The sequence below is a fragment of the Perissodus microlepis genome, chromosome 6, assembly GCF_051167445.1.
Source record: "Perissodus microlepis isolate ML-2025 ecotype Zambia chromosome 6, ASM5116744v1, whole genome shotgun sequence".
Lineage (NCBI taxonomy): Eukaryota > Metazoa > Chordata > Actinopteri > Cichliformes > Cichlidae > Perissodus > Perissodus microlepis.
In genome coordinates, this window is record NC_140466.1 from 8958517 (window position 1) to 8983822 (window position 25306).

At 39.7% G+C, this 25306-nt stretch overlaps 1 protein-coding gene across 2 annotated transcripts in view; it reads right to left on the reverse strand.

The window, feature by feature from the left end:
• Positions 1 to 5121: 5121 nt before the first annotated feature.
• The window catches only part of cnnm2b (cyclin and CBS domain divalent metal cation transport mediator 2b), a 51894-nt gene continuing 31709 nt past the window's right edge, over positions 5122 to 25306 (reverse strand). Inside the window, exons 2-8 of one of the 2 annotated variants that reach the window (XM_084930547.1) lie at positions 24334 to 24477; positions 19035 to 19172; positions 16269 to 16438; positions 13927 to 14020; positions 12100 to 12162; positions 9287 to 9465; positions 5122 to 7858 (exon numbers count right to left, since the gene is read on the reverse strand). In XM_084930547.1, the coding sequence (XP_084786673.1) occupies positions 7577 to 7858; positions 9287 to 9465; positions 12100 to 12162; positions 13927 to 14020; positions 16269 to 16438; positions 19035 to 19172; positions 24334 to 24477 (1070 nt within the window). In that variant the 3' untranslated portion in view covers positions 5122 to 7576. The remainder of the gene's footprint in view (positions 7859 to 9286; positions 9466 to 12099; positions 12163 to 13926; positions 14021 to 16268; positions 16439 to 19034; positions 19173 to 24333; positions 24478 to 25306) is intronic. The other variant, XM_084930548.1, reaches the window with a different exon arrangement.

Genomic DNA, 25306 nt, shown 5'->3' on the forward strand with positions numbered 1-25306 from the left:
ATTTAGCGAAGGCGTATCAGCACAACCTCATACCAACACACGGTAGTAGAGAGGTGATGATTTGGGTTTGCTTAGCAGGCACAGGACCTGATTACCCTGCATTTGTGTGTATGCCAAAGAGTCAAATGTTAAACTGTCTGTCCAACAGCTAAAGTAGAGCTGGAATTGGGTCATGAAACAGGACAATCATACCAAGCACATCAGCAAATACAATGCAACAGAATGGCTGAAAAAGAAAAGAGTCAGGGTGACTGTTCAGAGGCTCAGACCTCCGACAACGCTGTGAAGAAGAGTGGCTACACGATGATCGAGAGACTGATGAAGTCATAAAGCATTCAAGTAACGCCGGTCAAGCTGTTTCTACAAACTACTGAAACAAGGTGTGTACTATTCACACCCTGGTGTGTAATTTTTCACATCCCGTTTCTCCTCCTGCTGGAACAGAACATAATCCTGACTCAGCATTAAAGTCCTTAGTTTTAATCATTTAAGGTGCAATATTTTTCTTTTAATGTCCTCCAGCCTCCACAAAGTATAAAGCAAAGCATGGATAGCAATGGATGCTAAATTCTAAGATGGGAAAGTTTGCAAGTGAGTATAGTTGGATGCAGTGTTGGTCAAGTTACTTGAAAAAAGTAATCAGTAACTAATTACTGATTACTTGACCAAAAAAGTAATCCCGTTACTTTACTGATTACTTATTTTCAAAAGTAATTAATTACTTAGTTACTTAATTACTTTTTAAAAACACGATTTACAACCTGAATACGTGATAAAGCGATAGATCTTTCAGCCCAATTCTACTTTTTCTGCATAATCCATCATACAAAATGTAATCAAATGGAAAAGTCTCTTTTTAAAATTTGTTTTATTAGTTTTAATCTTTTAACTTTATGCATCAAGCAAAAATTTAATTATATGCAACATTCTCTGACTGGAAGAAATATGTTTAATATTTAAACCTATTTCCTGCACATTCCAGCACATAAAATAATTTTTTTGTGTGTGTTTACACTCACTCTTTCAAATAGATGCAAGTAAAACACAGCAGAAAATAAATACAGTCAAAGACTAGCGGTCCTTTTGCTCTATTTTCACCTGTAAAGCAGGAGTGGGGTAGGCGGAGGTTTACCCTGGTGCAGGTGTGCCGCAGCGGTCAGTGGAAGAATCCGCGAGTTTCTCTGTGAATTTCCCATTACGTCATAGCGCACTCGGTGCTTGCTTGGAAGTTTAGGGGTTTTTTTTTCGCTGTAAAAAGACGTTTTCTTCCCACACACAACGGACACTAATGTTTTTGTCACTTTTTATGGAATCAAACTCAAAGTAAGGTCAGTACTTCCACGCTTTAAACGCTGCACGCTCATACTCTCTCCTGCACTCGATATATGACCCATTGTTGATATGCACACAGCTGTTGTCACAAATGTGGCACTCGCTTACGTCACTGTCAGGAGACGTTCTTGCAAAAAAAATCACGGTTTTAGTAACGCAGTAACGCAGCGTTCCTACGGGAAAGTAACGGTAATCTAATTACCGTTTTTGCAATAGTAATCCCTTACTTTACTCGTTACTTGAAAAAAGTAATCGGATTACAGTAACGCGTTACAAGTAACGCGTTACTGCCCATCTCTGGTTGGATGAGATGTAATCCATGGAGTTTAGGTGATGGCTCAGCTGAAAACTTACTATATCTAGTTGGACATTTTTTATAGTGTGTTAACCAGTCTACAGCGCCATGTCAGCAAAGCCGCTTTGCAACACACCTTCGTTTTCCTGCGCCTTGCCATTGATACGCAGCCTCTCCTGTGCTATGGGTCTTGCATTCCTTAAATACGTGAAGAAGGTCGGGGAGGTGAGAAATCAGAGCCATGCTGCTAAACATATAGCACTGCAGATAGAAACATATTTCTTTTCATTACAGTTGTTCTGAACGAATTAAAAACAAATCAGGATCTCTGAGAGTGATTTAAATGCTTAAAAGCTGGTAAATTATAATCAAAGCTACTGCTCATTAAGTAATGGCTTTGTTAATGACCAACAGCTTAAGAACCATTAGCATCTGAGTGTTTTGAATGAAGTGTTTTCTACTGATATTAACCCGACCCATCTTGGTGGGTTGTTAGATGAAGATTGTCCCGTTTTTAATTGCTGCTCTGGTGTGAGTATCAGTAAAAAGTGTGTCAAGTAGAGGAAGTCCTGCCTCAAAAGCAAACATTTGATGCAGCTTCATATGTAGCACACAGAGTCACCGGCTGCCTTGTCTGTTAATCATTCACTTTTTTATTAAACCACTGGCTGGAGAAGGCAACGAGAGTGTCACGTTCAGGCAGAAGAAGAATTATGGACAGCACATGGTTTGAACAGCAGCATAGAGGTGGACAGAAGTCCAGTTTAACACAGGCCTGGAAGACATTCACATGATCGAGGAATGATGACCTCTGTTCAGCTGAGGCTGGAGCGTGTAAGAGGAAAAAAATGACTGTATGTTTGTTTTGTGTCACAGAATATTAAAATTACCACCCCCATTACAGCTGATGCCCCCCCCCCCTTTCCTGCAGACTTTAAAAAAAAAATAGTTCTCATGCTTCTTCTTTCATCAGGCTCTGAGGTGCACAGGCAGAATTTCAACATCACAACCTTTCAGTGTGAATCACTGTTTTATCTCTGGAGTGATCGTCCCTGCAGACTGCAGTGGGCCTGCTGCATAGGAGCACTTTCAAGTAAATGATAAACAACAGCGAGCGCAGCTGCAAACAATGCAGATGTTCTCTGTGACCGGTTTTTACAACAGGGACGTCCCTCGCATCTGAGCAGATGGAAGGGCTCTTTGTCCATGTGTGCAGCTTGCAGAGACTGTTAGGGCACTCATACATATACCTTGAAATATAATAGGAAACAGCTACCACCAGTGGCTATAGTCTGCAACTGAATGTCAAAAAGATGACTGAGCTTTAGGAAATTTTCTGTTGCCTGTAAAGCAGCAAATTAACTACAAGCAAACATTAGATATGATGTTAAAGATCAGGCCTGATCTTTTCCACTGCCTCTACTTGTACTAGAAAACACTATCAACAGCCTAAAAAAAGTCTTTCTTTTAAAGAATACTTGATAATAAAAAAGGTCTGAGGTCTTGTAAGCAAAAAAACCTGTAAAAACCTTCATAATACAGAGAAGGATATAAATTGTAGTGGTAGATGTTATGTGCTACCAAAGTAGTTTTTCTTATTTTTCAGAAAAATCTAAGTGCCTTTAAATATTAAGACAGATATTACCTTAAAAACTTCCCCAGTTGGTTTATCAGTTTGGTCAGTGGTTCTCTATATAACATGCTTGGTGGAAATGCATTTTTAAAAAAGAGAATTGGTAATCATTTTATTAAACATACACAAATTTGCAAAAATGTCTTCTAGAAAAATTAGCTTAATTTATGCTTTGGGCAAATTCTTTTCACTTTTCTAATAGAAGATGTGATATGTGTAAAAAAAAGAAATGTGCACATTGACCATTGCATTAAAAAACAAAAACAACACAAACTTTATGGTACTGTGTAAGTCTTAAGTCATCCCAAATGTCTTTATATTTTTAAGTAAAGAAGGCTTTCTTGTATTTATCTTTACCACATATTGTACACCAACACGGCGATTCCCAAAGATCTTCTAACTAAAAATGTTTGCATATCTCTGCATGGTGAATCTGAGGAAACTGGATAAGCAAAAGACAAAAAAATGGCAGCAATGGACAGGGTGTGAAAGTCAAGTCTTTAAGAAATAGGAGAAAATCCATTAAAGAGTTTATACAGGAAAGATGCATCTGAGCCTTTACTGTTCCCTGAAGACTCATCAGAAATGGTCTCAGTTCAAAGGTGCCTGTCGAGAAACTTAAGGAAGGAGAAACGGGGTTGAGGTCTGCCAATTCACACAAGAACTGGACTGAAACTCAGGTCTGATGGAGTGGTGAATCCAAAATTTGACATTTTTGGTTGAAATTGTGGTAAATATGTAGAGAGGCATCTAAGAGAGAGGTCCAACAGTGACTGTCTACAGCCATCTAGAAACGCGTGGAGGCTCTGTCACAGTTTGGGGATGCATTTCAGACAGTGTTACTGAGAATCTTTTCAAAGTTGATGGAATTATAAATGCAGAAAAGGACCGTGACATAAGTGTCTGACTGGCAGCAGCTTAATTTTTCCAGCAACAGCAAAGATCACACTGCGAATGCAGTACGAGCATATCTCGATAGACTGATAAGTTTCTTCTTCAGAATTGAAGAAGCTTTTGGGATGAGAGGTGAAACGTCTTCAAGGACACTTAAAGAAGTCCAGACGCTTTTCTTTCCAAGCTCCTTAGACTACGATGACCTGGATGACTGAGAACCTTCACAGACATAGAAGACAATAAATCATAGATCATAGATTGGCCTTCCCAGAGTCAGGACCTCAACATTACTGAAGCAGTGTGGGACCAAAAGGCAGCCAACATCCTAAGAAGAGCTTTGAATGTCCTTCAAAAACCTGGAGAACTACTTTTGAGGATCACTTAAAGAAAGGATGAGAAAGCTGCCTAAGACAGTTCAAACTGTATTGAAAAAAAAAGGTGGTCGTACTACATATTGACTTTGAAGCTTGTTAGAATTGCACAAACTCCATTTTTGCTTCATGTATTTCCATGTATGTTTGCACATTTCAATAAATCACATTTTCCAAGCAAAAATACAAAGAAATGAGGGGTGGTTCAAGACTTTTGCACAGAAATAGATTTCGTCTTCGTCTTGTTTTTTATGAGCATTTTTACACAATAATGACAAAAGAAAACATGAGAGTGATCTAAGTTAATGTAGTCTGCAAAATATCCAGTTTTCTCTAAACTGGGAAATGGCTATAGTTTAATTATAGTTTAGTCTAAATTCTTTTAAAAACTGCATTTTAACTTTTAGCCTCAGACCTGAATTAAGTAAAAAACTATTTTTCTTCATCATAACAGAAGCCCAGTGAAATAAAGGTGCGTTTCTCCCTATTATATTTGCTCTCTTACATTTTGGATAAAGAAACAGACTAAACAGACACGCAATGAGCATGCGTTCAGAAAAGAAAACCAACGTAAAAAGTGGGAGAACATAGCTGTGTATCATTCATGGACACGTTTAATGTCGAGGTTGCTTTTTGTGACGTTGATGGTGCTCAACATGTTAGATGAGGTCATTAATACTGTGCAATTATCAAGTCTGATTATGCGTAAAATTGACAACAACAGAAGAAAGACACATAACCCCCACATGCATAGATGCTGGACTTTCACACAACTCCGCTACCTGCGAACCCCTCCCCCACCCCGGAAACTACACTGTGGTGACAAATCTTGGCGTCATAACTCCCAAATGAACTGGCAGACGTGTCTGAGGTCAACGGATGCAAAAACATGAAGGAAACAAAGGGTAAAGAGAGACTAAGACAAAAACAAATATACATACAGTACATACATACAAATATAATCTGTAAATCTATAGTACAGTGAATTTTTTTTATTCATAATCATCTCTTAAATAAACTGCGGTTCATTGCACTTTGTTAAAATAATTAATTATATGATTTCTCTTAAAGGCAATAGTGTGATTTTTTTTAAAAGGTGAAAAATATATTGTACCATAAGCCTGATTTAGGATAATAGTAAAAATAACGAGATCTGTAATATACATATGTTTCTGTAAAATACCCTCACCTCCTCATATACAGTGCATTCGGAAAGTTTTCACACCCTCGCAAGATTTCCATGTTTTGACTCCTTAAAAGGTTTTAGGAGTGTCTTTTTTTATCCAGACTAACAAACACTAAAACATCTAGATGATTCATTATTCTGTTTGAAGCTCACAATTGATCTCTGGTGCTTCCTTCCTTTATCAACAGTCAACAATCAAAGCAAGGTGCAACTTTTACACTTAAGGTACACCTTCTCCGTATCTAGTTAGCATTGCGCTTTTCAATTTTAGTACTCCTCAGCGAGAAATTTGTGAATGCTTGCAAACAAGTTACCATCTTCCATGCAAACTACTTATGAACTCAACCTGCTAGCAGCCAAAGCGTTTGCAAGGTTTTTGAGGAAACACCTCTTTGAGACCAATTTCACGCCGTTTGGGGTGCACGTTGCTGTCAGTGTAGCACTTCAACAACCAAACATTCATGGTGGAGTAGCCAAATGGAAGTCAATCCTTAATAAAAAGGCACATGATCGACTTGTGAAAAACTGAAAGGCAACTGACAAGATCTCAGACCACAAGACACATAATTATTGTGTCTGGGCAACAATCGTTAATGCTATTCCTGCAGTCAAACACGTGCTCTGGGGAAGCTCTTTTCTGTGACACGAATTGGGAGGCTAGTAAAGATATGTGGAAAGATGGATGCAGAATTATATCCAGTGCAGTCCTGAGTGAAAACCTTTTAAAAAGAGAGCTCAGAATCTCAGTAACATATAGCAGTGGATTTGTAGAGTGGCCCAACTAAAGTCAGGACCTGATCCCAATACAGCACCTCTGGACAGACCTGATAGTTGGTGCACACCAAAGCTCTGCAATGTTCTAAGGAAAGTACTAGGTAAGGTATCTGAATACTGATATCCTGGAATATTTGAGTGTTATTTGCAATTAATTTACATAGCACCTCAGTAACCTGTTCTTGATTTTTCTTCACGGTGTATTGTTATGTGTAGACTGTCAGAAAAAAAATCTACTTTAAAAATCTTCAAAACAACAAAACTTCAAAGGCTGTGAAATCTTTCTGAATGCACTATACAAGAATGGATGTTCATCCCCATATATGTAGCATATTCTACTTCTGTAGCACACTAATGCATGCTCATATGCCAGTTTTCTTAATATATATATCATATCTTCACGCAAACATATATACATACAATATTATAAAATAAATAAATACAGGAAAACATTCTTGGTTCGTGGTTTAACGGTTTCTTCCAAAGCGGTTTTTGGTGCAGTCTTTGACTAACCTCTCTGCATGTTTGGGTTTGAGCCCTTGCTGATGGGATCAACAGTTGACTGAGGCTCCCTGAAAGATGCACCGGTGGGGGAGTTGCATTTCCTTCTGTGCATGATTGTGAATGTGTTTGAGAGTGTATGTGTGCATAAACAGTGTACGAAAGGGGGGGGGGACCAAAGTCTTTGGCCTGAGGAGCAAGTACAGCAAGTGCTGTGTTATGTGTGTGTGCGTGCGTGTATGCACTCTGTTCAAGATACCGCTATGACAGTGTCCGATTGTCCCAAAAAAACGAAGCTCAGTAACACGGTACTGTCCGAGTGCACCCTCCGGAAGAGGGTGTAGTACAGCAGGGATTCTGACAGCGTTCAGGTGGGGGTGTTCAGGGTGACACAGCACCCATCTTCCCCATAGCCCCTTCATGAAAGGGTCTCACTGCCTGACTGACTGGGGGCTACTGATTGGAGCAGAACCCTCACTCCACCTGCCTCCGCTTCCCCACGTTCCCTCATCTTCATCTACATCACTGTGTGTGTGTGTGTTTTCACAAGACAGGGTGGAGGGTCTGGGTCTCCACCGGGCTCGGCGGGGCTAGATGGGTCCCTCATTGTGGGAGGAGTGGTTGCTCCTGCTAAGACCCACACAGTTCTGCTGCTGGTTGAGCAGGTGGGACGTTTCGTTGGCCACGCCAAAGGCCACAGCAGGGGTGGTGATAGTGGTGGTAGCCGTGGCGGTGACCACAGCTGGGTTCTCCACTCCATCGTGGAGCTCTGTTAGCGTGAGTTCGATCTTAGTGAACTCACTGTCTGTCGACTGCGGAGTCTTGTCCATCCGCGACGCCATCACAGCGTTCTGGTACTGTTGTCGCGTCACCTACAAAACAGTGAAGGTCAGGTCAAGTGTCACAACAAGAGGTTGCTGTGCTGTTATTTGTGGCACAGAGCTGGTAGCTCTGTAAACAAGGATCTGACACTAAATAAGGATGTGGAAAAGGCTACAAGTAATATTGCTTTTAAAATATTCTGTAAAAAATGTAATGATTAATTTACAATGATAGCCTTTCATTATCTGCTAGTGTCCAGTGCAAGGACAAGAATATTACTACAAGCCAGAAAATGACTCATCTTCATTTGTTTCTATAGCTGGAATCAAACCAGCAACCTTTTGTGTGTAATGTGTAAACCGCTACACGCTGGAGCTATCCATGATTCATCAAATCTAAATGTTTTAAATTGTAATGAAGTAATTATCTTACTGTCAATTTATATCAGTTAGGTAATAGCTTTTTGATCTTTTCTATTGATTTGTAGATGATTTGAAGTAATAAAACATCGTAGAAAGTCATCAGTTAGTACAACAGTTACGTCAGAGCTCTATTTGTGCCTCACGGCTGATAAGCAGAATAAACAAAAACAGCCTCATGAAGCAGCAGAATTCATCAATGAACATTTCCAAAGCAAGAGATTTGCCACATTTACACATCTGGCACAACAGCAGTGACTTTATTCGTTACTTAGAAGAAACAGAATCAGAGCGACTTTATTAATCCCAGAGGGAAATTGAGTTGTCATAGCAGCAAATATACAACAAATGTCAAGCACTCGTATAAAATGAAGTGTCTCACTGCCTGACTGAGAGTGTACGTGTGCATAGACAGTGTACAGAGATATTGATAGATAAATGTTAAGATAAATATAGAGATATGGGTATAAATAGAAATATTAATATAAAAGGACAAAAATATGTCATGTATGTCAAATATATGTAATCAGCAGCAACATGATATATTTTTTTCACTTTTAGACAGGTAAGACTTTATAAGTTATTTTTCATAAAGCAGCCATCCTCAGATATTTAATGTATTTCTAGGTATTTTTATTTCAGAGCAGAAAATTTGGGGAGGAGAATATTGAAATGACTTGTGCAAATGTGATTTCTGAGATCCAAATTACAGCAGTACATTTGACACTGACAAAAAGCAAGTTTTATTTGTGCATGATATGGTTGTGATAGTTGCTGCTAGGAGTGTTCATTTATTTAGAGTGAGAGGGGAAGATGCTATCAGAGCGAGTTCCTAATTGGCACAGATGGATGGCTCAAAGCTGCGAGTGCACTGCCAAAGCTTTGGTTTCATTCTCTAACTGCTCATGTTGAATGTTGAGAACTCAGTGGGAAAAAGAAAATGGAAAGTTCTCTTAAAGTCGTCAAAAATCCGCAGCTGCATGTGACATCACCACATCACCTACAATGTGCATATAATCCTCATTGCAGGCTAATTTCTGATCCCCTGTGTTTACTCACCTTTATATACTGCAGGTCTGAGCGTGCTCTGACAGAATAATCAGGCACATATATATGCAGGAAGGAGTTGAGCTGGTTGTTGCTGTTGCCCAGAGTCGGGGTGATGGCATCTATACGGTCACTCCTGTTCAGAGAATCGGAGTGATTCAGTCCAAATGGCCGTGGAGGAGATTTATTCTCTGTAGGAGAAAGAAATTTAAAGCATACTGGAATGCAAAAGTAATGCATGGCACTGCAAAAGTACTTTAAAGAGCCCTAATCCCTAAAGGTTGATTCAGTTCATCTGGACGTAGCGTTTTCAGAGGGAGAAACGTTCCGTCACTCATCCGACTGACTTCTTCAGTCTCAGCTGACTGCAGGTTTCCCCAACCTTATAAACAGCACATTTGCACAATAACTGAAACTAGCACCACTGAAGGAACAATGGGCTGGGAGGTCAGTTCCTTCATCTTAATTATGCAAATTGTCATGATCATTGATCAACAACCACTTATCAAAGGCCATGAGTACCATTCACAGAGAGTTGGGGAATGGCTGCAATCACAGCATTGTAAGATGGCGAAAGATGCACCCTTAGTCCCCTCCTCGATTCAGAGATGGTCTTTCCCTTTTCACGTAAATGGCCTCCTTGACTCCGCGCTCAAACCAGCGTTCCTCCCTGTCCAGGATGTGTACATCCTCATCACTGAAAGAGTGTCCACTGGCCTGTAGGTGTAAATAGACTGCAGAGTCCTGGCCTGACGAGGTGGCTCTTCTGTGTTGTGCCATCCGCTTCGCCAGAGGTTGTTTGGTTTCCCCGATGTATAAATCATGCCAATCCTCCCGGCACATAACAGCGTACACTACATTACTCTGTTTGTGTCGGGGGACCTGATCCTTGGGGTGGATCAATTTTTGGCACAGCGTGTTTTTGGGGATTAAAGGTTGTCACTCTTCCAACTGATTTATCCATGGGGCCAAAATATCGACATTATTAGCTATTTACTGATATATCAGTACTGATGATTCTAATGGCTGATAAATGAAAATGAAAAAAAGTAGAGACAGGAGAGGAACTCTTTAAATGTTTTTTCAGTGTGGACATTGTGTAGTTTGTCTATCAGAGGGCCCTTTGCAGCTTCCCTGGTGGCAACGTGTTTGCACAGTCGGGCAGAGCATACACGAGTAATCCACGACTTGTTCGGACAATAAAACAAGATTACTTTTCAACTGTGTTGTCCTATTAGCTTCTTAAGTACTCGTAAATTCACATAACAAATTTAAAGAAAATCTGTTTATTTTTCGAGTATCTGACAGAAAAGAACACCAGAATTGGTTTTCAGTCAGTTTTCAAACTCCTGTATCAGTTGGGCTCTATTTTACATTTCTGCTAGTCTGATCTAATATTACTGTTCCTTAAAGTTCATATGACACTAAATATTGATTTTCATTGTCTGTTAGATGATCTCTTTGGGCCTGTGCAATAATGACAACATAAAAAAAATTTAACTTAGAAACTTTACATAATTAGAAATTTTGTCTCAATTGTTTTGAGGACATTAAGATGCTTAAAATTTCCTCTGAAACTAGCTGAGTTGTACAGCACTACTTAAGATCCTTTGTATCTGTGACTTTTTTCCAGGTTGAGTCTTAGGTACAAAGCTGTGATGTATGGAAATCTAATTTATGTGTAAGTCTTCTAGTTTCATATAGCAGTCTCCAGTGATGCTGCGTTCTTCTATGTGCTACCACATAGAAGACTTGTTCTTTTCTTTTCTTTTTTTGGGTTATTTTTAATTAAAGCCAGATTATGTTTTCCACTTCTTAAAGAAGCCTTGTGAAAATCACACACAACAAAGTGGAAACAGCTTGGCCAACACTAATGCTACTACGCTGACTGGAATGTATGTAATCCCATGTTGGAATATGTGTGTATGAATGTGTATGAGTGAGGAAGTGAGAGGCAAAAACAGTGTGTGTGTGGGGGTGTGTAGAGGGAGCACAGTAGGCCAAAGACCTGGCATGTGGACTCTTGTGGATTAGTACTCTACTTTTTAGGGGCCAGGTCGACACAAAAAAACGTCAGTGTGCTGTGTCAAGAAAACACACATACTAGATTTATAAACACACACACTCAAATGCCACTGCACCAACGTGAGCACTGTAGGCCTCTACTACAGACACAATGAAAGTGTATTTATTCCACAGCATTTCCTATGGATGCGTTCACTTTTAATTCACTTTCAAAGCAGCCCTTCTATGTGTGTAGTATTGTGGGTTTTGTTCATGGGCCTGTAAATGTGAACATATGCATATGTGCATGTCTTTGTATGTGTGCTCAGTGGTGTCCAGCAGGGGGCTGTAGCTGTAGGTCTTGTTTATGTAGTTAGGGGGTTAAAGGTTAGGGGCGAGCGGGGCGGAGCCGGGTTCCACTCTGGGGCCTCTAGTCTCCAACACCATTCAGCCACTTGACTAATGGCTCAGGAGACGAGGATGTTAAGCCTCAGTCTGGATCTGTTTTCCACTCTGCCTCTTTCTCTTTTAGTGTCACACACATAAGTTTACAGTGTATGTTGCATTCAGGGACAAACAGACAGTGAACACGTTCTTTGAAAGTCACACAAAACAAGTCAGTTCTCAAGCAGACTATGAAAACCAAAAGACTAAACACACTCAGGTATATTTAGGTAAAGCATGCAGGTAGGTGAAACTGTGACTCTACAACTTTATGCATCTATTTAATATCAACAAAACATTCTCTTTCAAATAATGAAATTTCATCACTATTCACTAAAGGTTATAGAGTGATAGGTGATACTGAAAATCCACTGTACCTGGAGATCCTGCTAATGACTCAGCCCTACTGACTGCAAATGTACGAGACAGTGACAGAGGCACTTGGGGGAGAGAGGATTGAAACAAGAGAGAGACAAAAGCGAGAACACAGAAAGACGAGATTGTTAAAGTCGAGAAAATGGGTAATTTAATCAATTACATATGATAACATCTGATTAAAGAAAAGAAGTGTTAACTTGTTGTTCCTCTACTGATCAGCTAAAGATGAAAACTGGCACAAACCATGAAGCATTTGATTTAATTTCTTAGAGTGCACACATCCACCACAGGAGAGTTATTCTACTGTTTCACCAGTAGGTGTCTCTCAAATCACACCACCCAAATGAATCAGTCTAATAGCTGAGGACAGTGCTGTAGTTTATGAATGAACAGAGAAGAATGAGTGGATCACTAGATGATGCATTTTCATGACGTCTCTGGATTTAATATGTTATCATATTAGGACTTATGAGTTATTATTATATTATTATTTACTCACAAAAGTGGCCCATTTCACATTTTTCTCATGTAACATGATGAGTACTTTATCCATACGTAATTTTTAAAATTATGTTGCATGAGAACAAGGTGAAAAATTACAATTTTATGAGTAAATCATAGTGCGCTGCAAGTCTTATAAGACCTCCAGTACCTATAAAGCATAAAGAAGTAGTAAAACCTCTAATTCTTCATATGAGCAGTCTATAACATATTTTACTGGAAACAAGCTACAGTGGATCGCACTGTAAATGGTCTATATCACAAACCCAGAGAGAAGAGCTACTCATCCAGCTGCATTTTAACATTTTACTTACTAATAATATCATTTTTCTGTCACAGGGTTTTCTTTCCATCCATCCATCCTCTGCCAGTTTTCTGGCTATGGGGTGGATGGCTCACTTGAGCAGGTCATCTACCAGTCAGAAGTTCAGTGGTTCGATCCCTAGCTACATGTTGAAGTCTTTGGATACTGAACAATGCAACTATTGGAGTGTGTGTGCACTTTGAATGTTAGATAAAGTGCTTAGGTCTAAAAACAAAGTGTGTTATTGAGACTAATAGCAAAAAGCACTTCGAGTGCTCAGCTAGAGTAGAAAGAAATCCCTTTATTTGGATCCAGATTGCAGCAGTCTAGGCACAGATGCCCAGACCTCCCCATCCCAAGATATTTCCAAGTCTGAGAGATATAACCTCTCAAGTGCCTGAGTCTATCTTGGACAGGCCTCCTGGTAGGATATGCCCAAAACACCTAACCTAGGAGGTACCCAGGAGGCATCCTGTCCGAGCCTGAATCACCTCACATCTACTCTAAGCCCCTCCCAAATCAGACACCCTTTGCAGGAAGCTCATTTCTGCCATTTGTAGCTGTAACCTCACAGTTTCAGTCAGGCTAGGAACCTAAATCTACTGGTGACTCAACATCTTCAATTTTAAGCTCAGCTCTCTCTTCCCCGCAGCAGATCAGTACAATATCCTCATCTCCTGCTTTACTCTGCCCATACTTGTGAACCAGAATCAGTGACAAACAACACTTTAGTCAAACACCCACCTAAAGTGAGCTTGACATCAGCGCCATTGATGCAAACCAAACCTCCACTAGTTCACAGAACACATGTAGACTGGTTTGGCAAAGTCCCACCCACCTCCAAGTATTCCACAATGAGTGAAACGAAAACTGCAATTTTGCTCCTGATTGTGAGGTTCAACTAACAGGCGGATTCTTCTGTCCAGACCCTCTCAAAGGAGGCTGACGAGTGAGATTCCCCAGAAGTTGGGATTCACTTTCATGGGTATAAAAATTTAAGACCTAGACCAGGAAATCTTACCTGGTGAGGCTGTCAGAGCCATTATCCCATAGAAGGAGAATGGTCCCGCTTCAAACTTCATCCCCTCTTTTCCTGCTTCCACCTCCACCTTCCCCTGTGACAGCCAAGGAAAAGAATCATGAATTATCTTAAAAGTATGTAAGTGCTCAACACATTATATATCAACTTATCAGCTTAGTTAAACAAAAGATTACTTATTTGTGCTGGTTTTACGATATTTCCTTTAACTTTATGCTTTATTTTTTACTTTATTTATCCTGTCTGTGAGATTATAATAAATCCACCCTGCTTTCCTTGTTTCCTTTCCTTTTTACTACTTGTAGAAAATCCTCACTCTGTTTAATAGCTCCCAATCTGCTTCTAAGCTGGGTCTCAAGGGCAATGACCCCACACTTGCTCAAGCAGAACCTTATTTAATCCAAGGCTAATATACATGTCGACTTAGTGACCTGATAGGGGAAATATACAAAGTCTGCAAACCTTTGCAATATAGACTTTGAACTCACTTTAGGAACAGTTATTTGGGACTTCCCTTTAAGGCGTATGAAAGACTCAATACCCTCCCTGACGAGACAAAAGACAATAGTGGCTCCAGCGGCATATCAGAAACAGTGCAGAAATTCAGGGCCGCTTTTAGACCTGAGACTAAAGCTACATGAAGTGCAGAAGTCCTTGATCTGATACACTATTGAATACACTATTACAACTAACTATTATATATTATCATATATAATTATTACGCAAATGTGTGTTTCCAAGATTTGCAGGGTGAAAGATTTTCATTAAGGCTGGTGTCATAGCTTGGATTTTAAAAGGTTTTAAGTTCAGTTTGGTTCCTATTTAAAGTTTTTTTTCTGAATGATGCTTAACTTTGACTTTCTAAGAAATTTCCTGTCACACTCTATGATAGTTCAAATAATAACATTTAAATGTGAACGCTGTGTAACAATCAGAAAACTTCATTTTGAGGATAATGCAGGAATCCCACAGGGTTCCGTTTTTGGCCTGCTTGTTTTCAGCTTTGATGTGTTTATGCACATAAGATGCTTAGATGACGTATGCATTGTCCAAAACTATGTGCGATTGGTTCCACAGTAATAGTAAAGCAGGCACAAGAAGAACAAGAAGAGTTCTCTAACTCCTTGTTCAGATGAACATGGTACTGATGAACAAATTCAGCCTGACTGTGACACGTTATCCAAAACCCCAAAACACCTGTAAAGTGTGTTTACCCCAAACCTTTATTTCTTTATTGCTTATTGCATTATTTAGGCTCATAGATGATACTGAACGTTCTTGTTTCTATTTCTTGTAGATAAACAAAACAATTTATCAGGACAACTGTGTCTAATTTTTTAAATGTTGGAAGTTATTTGTCAAATAAATTAATCTCCAAGATTAATGAACCATATACTGAATACATTTGAGAAGTAATTAACTAAATAAGTAAATAATTAGCTTATGAAGTATTATATTGGTTATAAGCAGGACTTGTATTGGTCATACTGTATGACTGTACAATTAATGTCTGGCTAAGAAACCACACGACTGAAATTTTCTCAAGAAGGTAAATATTTCATGGTTTGATTTCACTGAATTTCATCAGGGTTAGACTCATCTGGGACATACTGATGTCACACATTCTCACGCTTACCACAAAGAACTCAAACAGGATAACAACTTTAAACTCAAACTGAAACTTTTTGGATTAGTCATGGATCATCTGGTTTATGTTTCATTTTATGGTACTACTTTAAAGACCCGTCTAGGGACTGGCACAATAAATTTGCTCATGCTATAAATGCTATGGTATGTGGCACTGGTCTTTTAAAATGCTGTATCTCTTAGGTCAGACATTATTATAACTAATTAGCTTCTTATCTATAGTATTATTGCTTGTTTTAGTTTAAACTGCCCTGCAGTACAGTCATACCGCGCATACCTTAGGGATGCATGGCTTCTGTGGGAACAAACTCTTGCAGTACAACTCTGTTAGATCGATGACTACACCGTGAAAAACTGTAGGCCAGAGGAAAACGAATGCTTGCAGTGCTACAAGCAGCATTTTTAAACTGATCACATAGTATATACTGCTTATTCATCTGTAGTGACGACAGAAGGAAATAATGGAATTAAATGATGCAGGTAAAACGAACTTATCCTGCATGAGCAGAGTTAGAATACTTGCGTTATTTTTTTTAATGTTAAACCTAAAATACATATCAATATTTACATTTTTCCCAAACTGGTTATGTAGTGGGGTTTTTTGTTGTTGTTTAAAAAAAAAAAAATCAAGACTACTGATGTATCTTTCCACCTTGAAACTCGTTGTGTCCACACACCTGCAGGATGAGGATGAAATAATCCACAGGTTTGTTCCTGTGGAAGAGGTAGTGCTCTGGTGCCCGCTTGTTCTTATCATCGTATTTTAGCTCCTGGATGACATTTGGATGCTTCAACAAGCGCAGCAGAATCTTTTCTGACATCTGCATCGGTGCAAATGGCTCAACCTCTGAAGAGACAAGGAGAGAAAAAGACTGTGGTAAGACAAAACATTTCATTTCTTATGAAAAGTTAAATAATTATATCAATGTAATAAAATTATTCTTATATATCTCCCTTATTGCCGTGAAAATCCCAAAACATAAAAGAAATTAGTCCTAAAAAAGTATTACTGTTCATGGACTATTTACAAGAAAAACGCCACTGTGATGTCACCTGATGGTTTGAAAATTTTGTTTGTCAATCATCCGCCATTAGCCACTGAGCACATACTAGTTTGGGGATGGGCAATTAGTTTTCCAAGGGGGCCACATGGTGCTGTTACCTGTGCAGACAAAGGTTTGATGTGTTTAAATGTGGCAGTTTTACTTACATTTATCCAAAGAAAGGCATGTATATGAGCTGGCCTATTTTTTTTAAACCAAAGACCTGGCAAATTTATATTTGTATTCTTAATATTTTATTTCTACCATATTGTTTTAAACTGATTTTAGACAAAGATTATACTGAAAATGACATCAGCAAAAGCGGCAGAAACAGACTTAGTAGAAAGTGAAAGATGAAACTGTAAAACTGGATTTTAATAATGACAGAGGTATAGTTTTTGAGTTATCCACATAAACCTAACGTAAATATATCAAATGCAAAGTTATGTAGGTTCTGGGATATTTCTGGAAAGATTCCTTTACAAGGCTTTGTTCCTTTACTTGTCGCAGTAAGGAATTTCAGAGATTAAAATCTCATATTAGAGGGAAATTTTAAGATTAAAAAAATAAAATCATGTGTATTTTCAAGTCTTTGTAGGATTTTAAATGAATCAAATGTATAATTGTTGTTTGCATTATTTATCACTGACCTAGTGGATTATTTAATAGAAAATGGCTCACAGAATATTAATTTTGATGGCATGGCAATAAATATATTCAGCTTAGGGTTATGATATATGTAGACAATAAACTTATTTTTCCAACATCAAAACAGGGGATATAGAAATAGATCACTTGTGTAATCTATTAGGGATAATCACTTAAATTCTGGAGCTTAAATTCCTTATGTTCTCAAAGCCAAAATTAAAGCATATATTGTCCATGGATAGCAGGGAAGATTGGACCAACTCTGTATCATAGTCATAAAGAGAATGGGAGGATTACATAAGGGAAACTAAACTCAGTGAACTAGCATACAACTATCTGCTCAGCCAGGATAAAATGGGAAATATTTGTCACCATGGGTCTCGCATGTTAAACAGATATTGGATAATTGTAGCTTATCTTATCTCTGGTTTACACAAAAGTTTAAAAAACATTAACTCGGTGAAACATGTTCTTAAACACTGGATGAAAGATTGGTTCTTGCAAAAGTGGCAAAGTGATCATATGATAATTAAATAAAGTATAAATGAGAGCTATAGCTGGAAAATTCATCTCCTGCAGTAAAACAAATAGTACAAATAGCAGTGGCTGACAAATTACTCGCTAAGGCGAAAGATGAATCACGGGCATGCGATCAGTGCCGCTTATCTGTCGGTTACCAAGCTCCAGATGAATGACCATGCCAAATTTCATTAAAGTTAATAGGAAGACAGAATATTGCTGAAGTAAGCATTTCCCCCTCAAATCAATTCATTAAATAGAGACAATTACTGTAAGAACCACATCCTAACAAAAAAGTTAACATTTTGATGGTTTGGTTTTTACATGATAACAAAAATACAAAATATTAGCAACATTGTGCTGCTGCAGAAACTGTATAAACCGTTACTGCATTTTTGTGAGGTGAGAGCCATACATAAGGGGCCAAAAATTTAAATAAATGTTAATACAGACACCCCCCTTCCCCCTCATTGTGTCTGGTCCTCTTCAACCACCTATTGGGCCAATCAGCTCCTTCAACTCATCAGCGGTGATATGTGTCAGCTGGCTGCTGGCTCCACCACCAGGAACTAAACTCCCTAATAGCCTTTAGAGGAACTTAATCAACGCTTAGCTGCCAGGTCAAAGTTCTAAAGCAAATCCAACTGCAATGAGGCATAGTGAACCGCTGCTGCTGGTGTAGTAGTACTTGCTGCCTGCTCTGAAATCCATTTCCCGAGGGAAAGCGGGTGAAATATTTCACATTTTACGCTAGTAAGTAACCAAGTATGTCGACTTGTGTGAGAACTGCGATTATAGGCCAAAAATCCTGGACGTGATGTCACTGAGGAACGAGTGTAAGCAAACAGGGTGGTGTTTTTAAAGCTGTGAGCAAAGATCTCAACATGTAACCTTCTGTGCATGACACGCAAGCAAATAAACGCCTGCATTTTTTTGGACCTGTGTCCATTCTGCAGACATCCTGTGTCGGGCTTATAGAGAGGCCTTCCACCTCTTTACACATACATACCAGCACACTTGTTGTGAGTCCCCACGCAATTCATTCCCTCACACATAGACGCACACAACGGCTACTCATGCTACACAAATACTCACACCTCCTCCTCTCTACACCCACTTGCCCAAAACTCAAAGCCCGTATGGGCACACAAACACACTCACACACACACTTTCCCCACAGTGAGGGGCTGAGGGCACACTGGGGGAAGTCAAGCAGCAACGCAGCCCACTTGCCTGTTGCTAGGAAACGCAGGGTAGCCAGCAGAAGCTGAGGTGATATTTTAACCTTCATTTCATTGTCGGTAGGCTTGAAGGCCGAGAAATCCTGCTTTCTTTCCCGATGCGTGATTTTCTTCTTTGTCTTGTTGTCAGCTGAGGAGGGAAAAATGAAAAGTCAGGTGTAAGAGTCAACCTGCAACAGGTTGGCTGCAACAGGAAAAGATCAGTCCACGACACTCCTCAGACGCTGAGCTAGTCATTTCGGGTCAAAAGGTGACTAAACTTGAGTTACCCTGCACTGATTACTGTTTTCCATAAAAGTAGCAGTGCTGACTTTCTGAGAACTACAGCAGAGCTATAGGAGGGCTACATTGTTACCACATTCTCGGCATTACAGAAGGCCATATGTACTGGCACGTACTCCATGTACACAGATACCATAATCTTTTACACAGTCAAAGGTAAAATATTAATTATGATTATGGTTGTCCATGATTATGAATGTATTTTGACTCCTATAATTATTTGATACCCTGATGAATTTGTAGGCTTGCTCACTTCCAAAGAAATGAACAATCTCTGCTTTTTATTGCAGTCTCATTTTAATAGAGAAAAACAGAATATCAACCAAAAATCCAGAACAAAGCACATTTCAAAAAAGTTATAAATCGATTTAGAAATTGATTTGCACAGTCAAAGGTAAAATATATGTGCCATATAGCCACACAGATCATGAGTTGCCATGTGGGCAACTCGTTATGCGTATGCACCAAACCTGTCCACAGAATCATTTTCCATTCCAACCTCTCCACCAATATGAGCAAAACCAAAGAATTGTCAAAGGACATCGGGGACAAGACCACAGACCTGCACAAAGCTGGAATGGGCTACAAGACCAGCAAGTAGCTTGGTGAGAAGGTGACGACTACTGCTGTAATTATTCAGAAATGGAAGAATGAGAAATGAGAAAGGTGGTGGATCAACCCAAAAAGGCAGTTGGGAAGTCACCAAGGACAGTCACCAAGAACAGCACCTCCCACCCGCCCAAATCCTCAAGATGGCACATGTAGACACCTGTCTTTAGTTTTACAGAGAATATCTGAATGATTCGGAGAAGGTTTGGAAGAAAGTGGTGTGGTCAGATGAAACAAAGTTCAAGCTCTTTGGTATCAACTCAACCCACCATATTTGGAGGAAGAGTAATGCTGAGAATGAACCAAAGAACACCATCCCCCAAGTCAAGCAAGGACATGGAAAGATTATGCTTTGGAGCTGTTTTTCTAAGGGTACAGGATGACTTGGACTAATTGAGGGGCCAATGGAATGGGCCATGTATCATAAAATATTGGAGGAGAACCACTTTCCCTTAGCCAGAACACTGAGGTCATTGATATGTCTTCTAGCATGACAACCCACAACATACCACCAGGACAACAAAGGAGTGGTTCAAGAAGCACATTAAAGTCATGGAATGGACTTGCCAGCTTCTAGACCTCAGTCTATAGAAAATCCGTGAAAGGGAGCTGAAGCTTCAAATTGCCAAAGGGCAGCCAATAGGATTTAGAGTTTCTGTAAAGAGGTGTGGGCCAAAATCCTTCATGAGATGTGTGTAAACCTGGTGACTAACTACAAGAGTCATAGGTTGCCTGGTAATCTTATTTCACTCCAATAAAATTTAAACTGCAATAGAAATTAGAGACTTTTCATTTCTTTTTAAATTAAATAAACTTACAAATTCAGCAGGAGATCACATAGATAGATAGTTTTGGGAAGGTTACTTTTAAGATGTATTTTGTAACGTATTCTGTTACATTACACAATGACAGTAACGTATTCTGAATACTTTGGATTACTTAATACAGTGGCTTGCAAAAGTATTTGGCCCCCTTGAACTTTCCCACATTTTGTCACATTACAGCCACAAACATGAATCAACTTTATTGGAATTCCACGTGAAAGACCAACACAAAGTGGTGTACACGTAAGAAGTGGAACGAAAACCATACATGATTCCAAACATTTTTTTACAAATAAATAACTGAAAAGTGGGGTGTGCGTAATTATTCAGCCTCCTGAGTCAATACTTTGTAGAACCACCCTTTGCTGCAATTACAGCTGCCAGTCTTTTAGGGTATGTCTCTACCAGCTTTGCACATCTAGAGACTGAAATCCTTGCCCATTCTTCTTTGCAAAACAGCTCCAGCTCAGTCAGATTAGATGGACAGCGTTTGTGAACAGCAGTTTTCAGATCTTGCCACAGATTCTCGATAGGATTTAGATCTGGACTTTGACTGGGCCATTCAAACACATGGATATGTTGTGTTTTAAACCATTCCATTGTTGCCCTGGCTTTATGTTTAGGGTCGTTGTCCTGCTGGAAGGTGAACCTCCGCCCCAGTCTCAAGTCTTTTGCTCCAAGAAGTTTTCTTCCAAGATTGCCCTGTATTTGGCTCCATCCATCTTCCCATTAACTCTGACCAGCTTCCCTGTCCCTGCTGAAGAGAAGCACCCCCAGAGCATGATGCTGCCACCACCATATTTGACACTGGGGATGGTGTGTTCAGAGTGATGTGCAGTGTTAGTTTTCCGCCACACAGAGCGTTTTGCATTTTGGCCAAAAAGTTCCATTTTGGTCTCATCTGACCAGAGCACCTTCTTCCACGTTTGCTGTGTCCCCCACATGGCTTGTGGCAAACTGCAAACGGGACTTCTTATGGTTTTCTGTTAACAATGGCTTTCTTCTTGCCACTCTTCCATAAAGGCCAACTTTGTGCAGCGCACGACTAATAGTTGTCCTATGGACAGATTCCCCCACCTGAGCTGTAGATCTCTGCAGCTCGTCCAGAGTCACCATGGGCCTCTTGGCTGCATTTCCGATCAGCGCTGTCCTTGTTCGGCCTGTGAGTTTAGGTGGACGGCCTTGTCTTGGTAGGTTTACAGTTGTGCCATACTCCTTCCATTTCTGAATGATTGCTTGAACAGTGCTCCGTGAGATGTTCAAGGCCTGGGAAATGTTTTTGTAGCCTAAGCCTGCTTTAAATTTCTCAATAACTTTATCCCTGACCTGTCTGCTGTGTTCTTTGGACTTCATGGTGTTGTTGCTCCCAAGATTCTCTTAGACAACCTCTGAGGCCGTCGCAGAGCAGCTGTTTTTGTACTGACATTAGATTACACACAGGTGCACTCTATTTAGTCATTAGCACTCATCAGGCAATGTCTATGGGCAACTGACTGCACTCAGACCAAAGGGGGCTGAATAGTTACGCACACGCCACTTTGCTGTTATTTATTTGTAAAAAATGTTTGGAATCATGTATGATTTTCGTTCCACTTCTCACGTGTACACCACTTTGTATTGGTCTTTCACGTGGAATTCCAATAAAGTTGATTCATGTTTGTGGCTGTAATGTGACAAAATGTGGGAAAGTTCAAGGGGGCTGAATACTTTTGCAAGCCACTGTATATTATCATGCTTTTTATAACTACATGAATGTACTATTGCTGTGTGATTTATTACTATTACTGAAGGTTACTCGCCATACCAATACCAACTAGATTTTTAAATCTTAATATAAAATGAGTAACAGTAGGGTGGACATTAGGTAAGGGCGCACTTTTTGCAGCGATCTCGTATAGAAAACTATTCCGCGCGTATATAAAACAGGTTTGCGGCTCCGAGCTGTCGTAAAGAGACTTCTGGCGGGCTCGTAGCCGAAAACTAGCTACCCTTAACTTGTCTGGGTCAACTTTGCTAGCGAGAGACAGAGAGAGGCGTTGAAAGGCTGCCCCAACGGAACTTATTGTTTCGGAGGAAAACACGAACACGGTGTACAGTCGAGTCTTAACAGCTTACTTACAACTGGGCTCCTCAGGCACTCTTTATGGCTGCAGTGGTTATTATTACATTTACATGCTTCCATCTCCCGTTTCTGCTCGGTGTCAACTCGGACTTTCCACTCTCCTTTTTCTCCCTTCCTCGCGCTCACACAAACACAGGTATGGCAGTCCATTCTCCCTGCAGCACGGACTACACTGCCCACGAGGCTACATTCTGCCTATTGCCTTCATATTAAATCATTTTTGTGAATAATTGAAAAAATATTTCTTCACGTCATTATGCGGGCCGCAACTAGGTTTGACATGGGCCACGGGATTAGGACGCAGGCATTAGAGCCCCTAATGTGTGTTTTGTTTGGGTTTCCACCGGCGTGGAATTGCCAAAAATAGAGATGTCATAGCCTAACATATGAAACAGGAAAAGACCGCCGTGTAATCCATTTATTTCAACAAAGTCACTGTATTCTGAATACCACCCTTTTAAACAGTAACTGTAATGGAATACAGTTACTCATATTTTGTATTTTAAATACGTAACGCCGGTACATGTACTCCGTTACTCCCCAACACTTTAGATAGATAGATAGATAGATACACCTGATGTTTAAACCTTCTGTTTGTAAGAGGCAGCCAATCACAGGAGCTAAAATGGATTGTTTCAGATGCTGAATAAACTTAGCAGATGCTTTAGAGCGTCAAATATAAATAATAAATAAGAGTCATGTTAAGAAACTCTTTATATATATATATCTTTTGAAAATAATCTCTGCTTGTGGAAAAAAAAATCAGATGTTGGGTGCACAACACAAACAAGACAATCTTCTCAGTAAAAAAACATAAAGTAGATCTTTATGACTTGGTGTAAATTAAGAGTAAATAAAATGCTCACCAAGAGTAGCATTCTCAAAACAACTCAATTTCCAACAAACTCCAATTAACACATCATCTCTAAAATGTATTCTTGAACAGAAGTTTGAAGCTACCATTATCTGCATATAATGAGAAAGTTGTCATTTATAGGCATGAACCCATAGAGCATTATCACTGCAGCTCTGCAGAGATGTTTTTAGCCCAATATTTTGAATTTCTGGCAGCCAGCTTTACTGCTTTGATTCAGTCCCGCTGCACTCATTAGTGTGAACCAAAAACTGCACAAACTGGCTCTACCCCACAGTACCCACAAGGCACCAAACAGCAGATATACATAGTTAGAAACTTGAACATTTAGCTTGTAAACTGCACATTTTCTCCAGAGTTTGTGGACACCAAGTCAGAGTGACAAAGAGCAATGACAACAGCTGCCTGTTGCATCTTGAAATAGTGCTTTTGATTTGAGATTAAAATGATTGGCTGAAAGATGCATAAATGCTGTTAAGAGACATGGAGCGTGGTAATTCTCAGGGATTTTATCATCTGTTTAGTTTTTCATGAACTTATTGTATCTGTTGTAAAGTTGAGTTTAAAGAGGGGAACCTACTGTATAGGTCAGTCTCGTCGAGGATCTCTGACTTGATGATTTCTTCAATAACGTCCTCCAGGGTGACAATACCCAGAACTTCGTAGAAAGGGTCTCCCTCACCTTCATTGTTCACCCTCTGAACTATGGCCAGGTGGGATTTTCCTAGCAAATCATACACACACATGCACATACACAGGTCATAAAGTTGGAGTCATATGTTATAGACGGTTAAACGTGGTTCACACAGTGAGCTTGGTTATAAAAGAGAAGAAACAGGCGGGAGTAAACATGTCTAATGTACCAATCTGAGGTGTATCATGGATAAATGTTTTATATAGTCTAAGTTTTTCTGTATAGCAAAGAGGAATTATAAGTTAGGTAGCAGGGTAGCAGGGATTATGGGGATTCAAAATCACACAAAGAGCAGGTGATGCAAAGTGATTTGAAGGCATGACTGTTGTACCCAGGGATACAGTGCTTGCTAATGTGAGGGTTAAACTGTTATCAGTGCCAGGAAAAAGTAATTCAGACCAAGACAGACAATCAAACAATCCTAAATTTCATCATATGAACCCCTTTTGCCCTCCTTCCTTCCACATCTGTGTTCCCAGGACCCTCCTGTGTGCTGTAACATCTGAAAAAAAAGAAACAAACTGCCGTGTATGCAGAGACGACTGTCAGGCAAAACACTAAACAAATTCTTTGACTTTTCTCAGCTTGTGATCATTTAAAAGGAATTTTCCAGAGGCCTAGGCTAATATTAGCCCCTGCAAAATGAAGTTTCCATTCCGCCCTGGCGATATTCTCACCAAGCAAAGGAACAGACCGGGCGAACCTCCGCTGTGTGATCAGATTGTCTCGGAATGGGCCGTTTGCATGCAGATACACCTGGGTATAAAAACATGGAGGACGTCAGAGTGCTTCTGCGTACATGTGCATGCACGTGTGTCAGGAGCGTCTGTGTGCACAAAGGAGTATGTTTATTTTACAG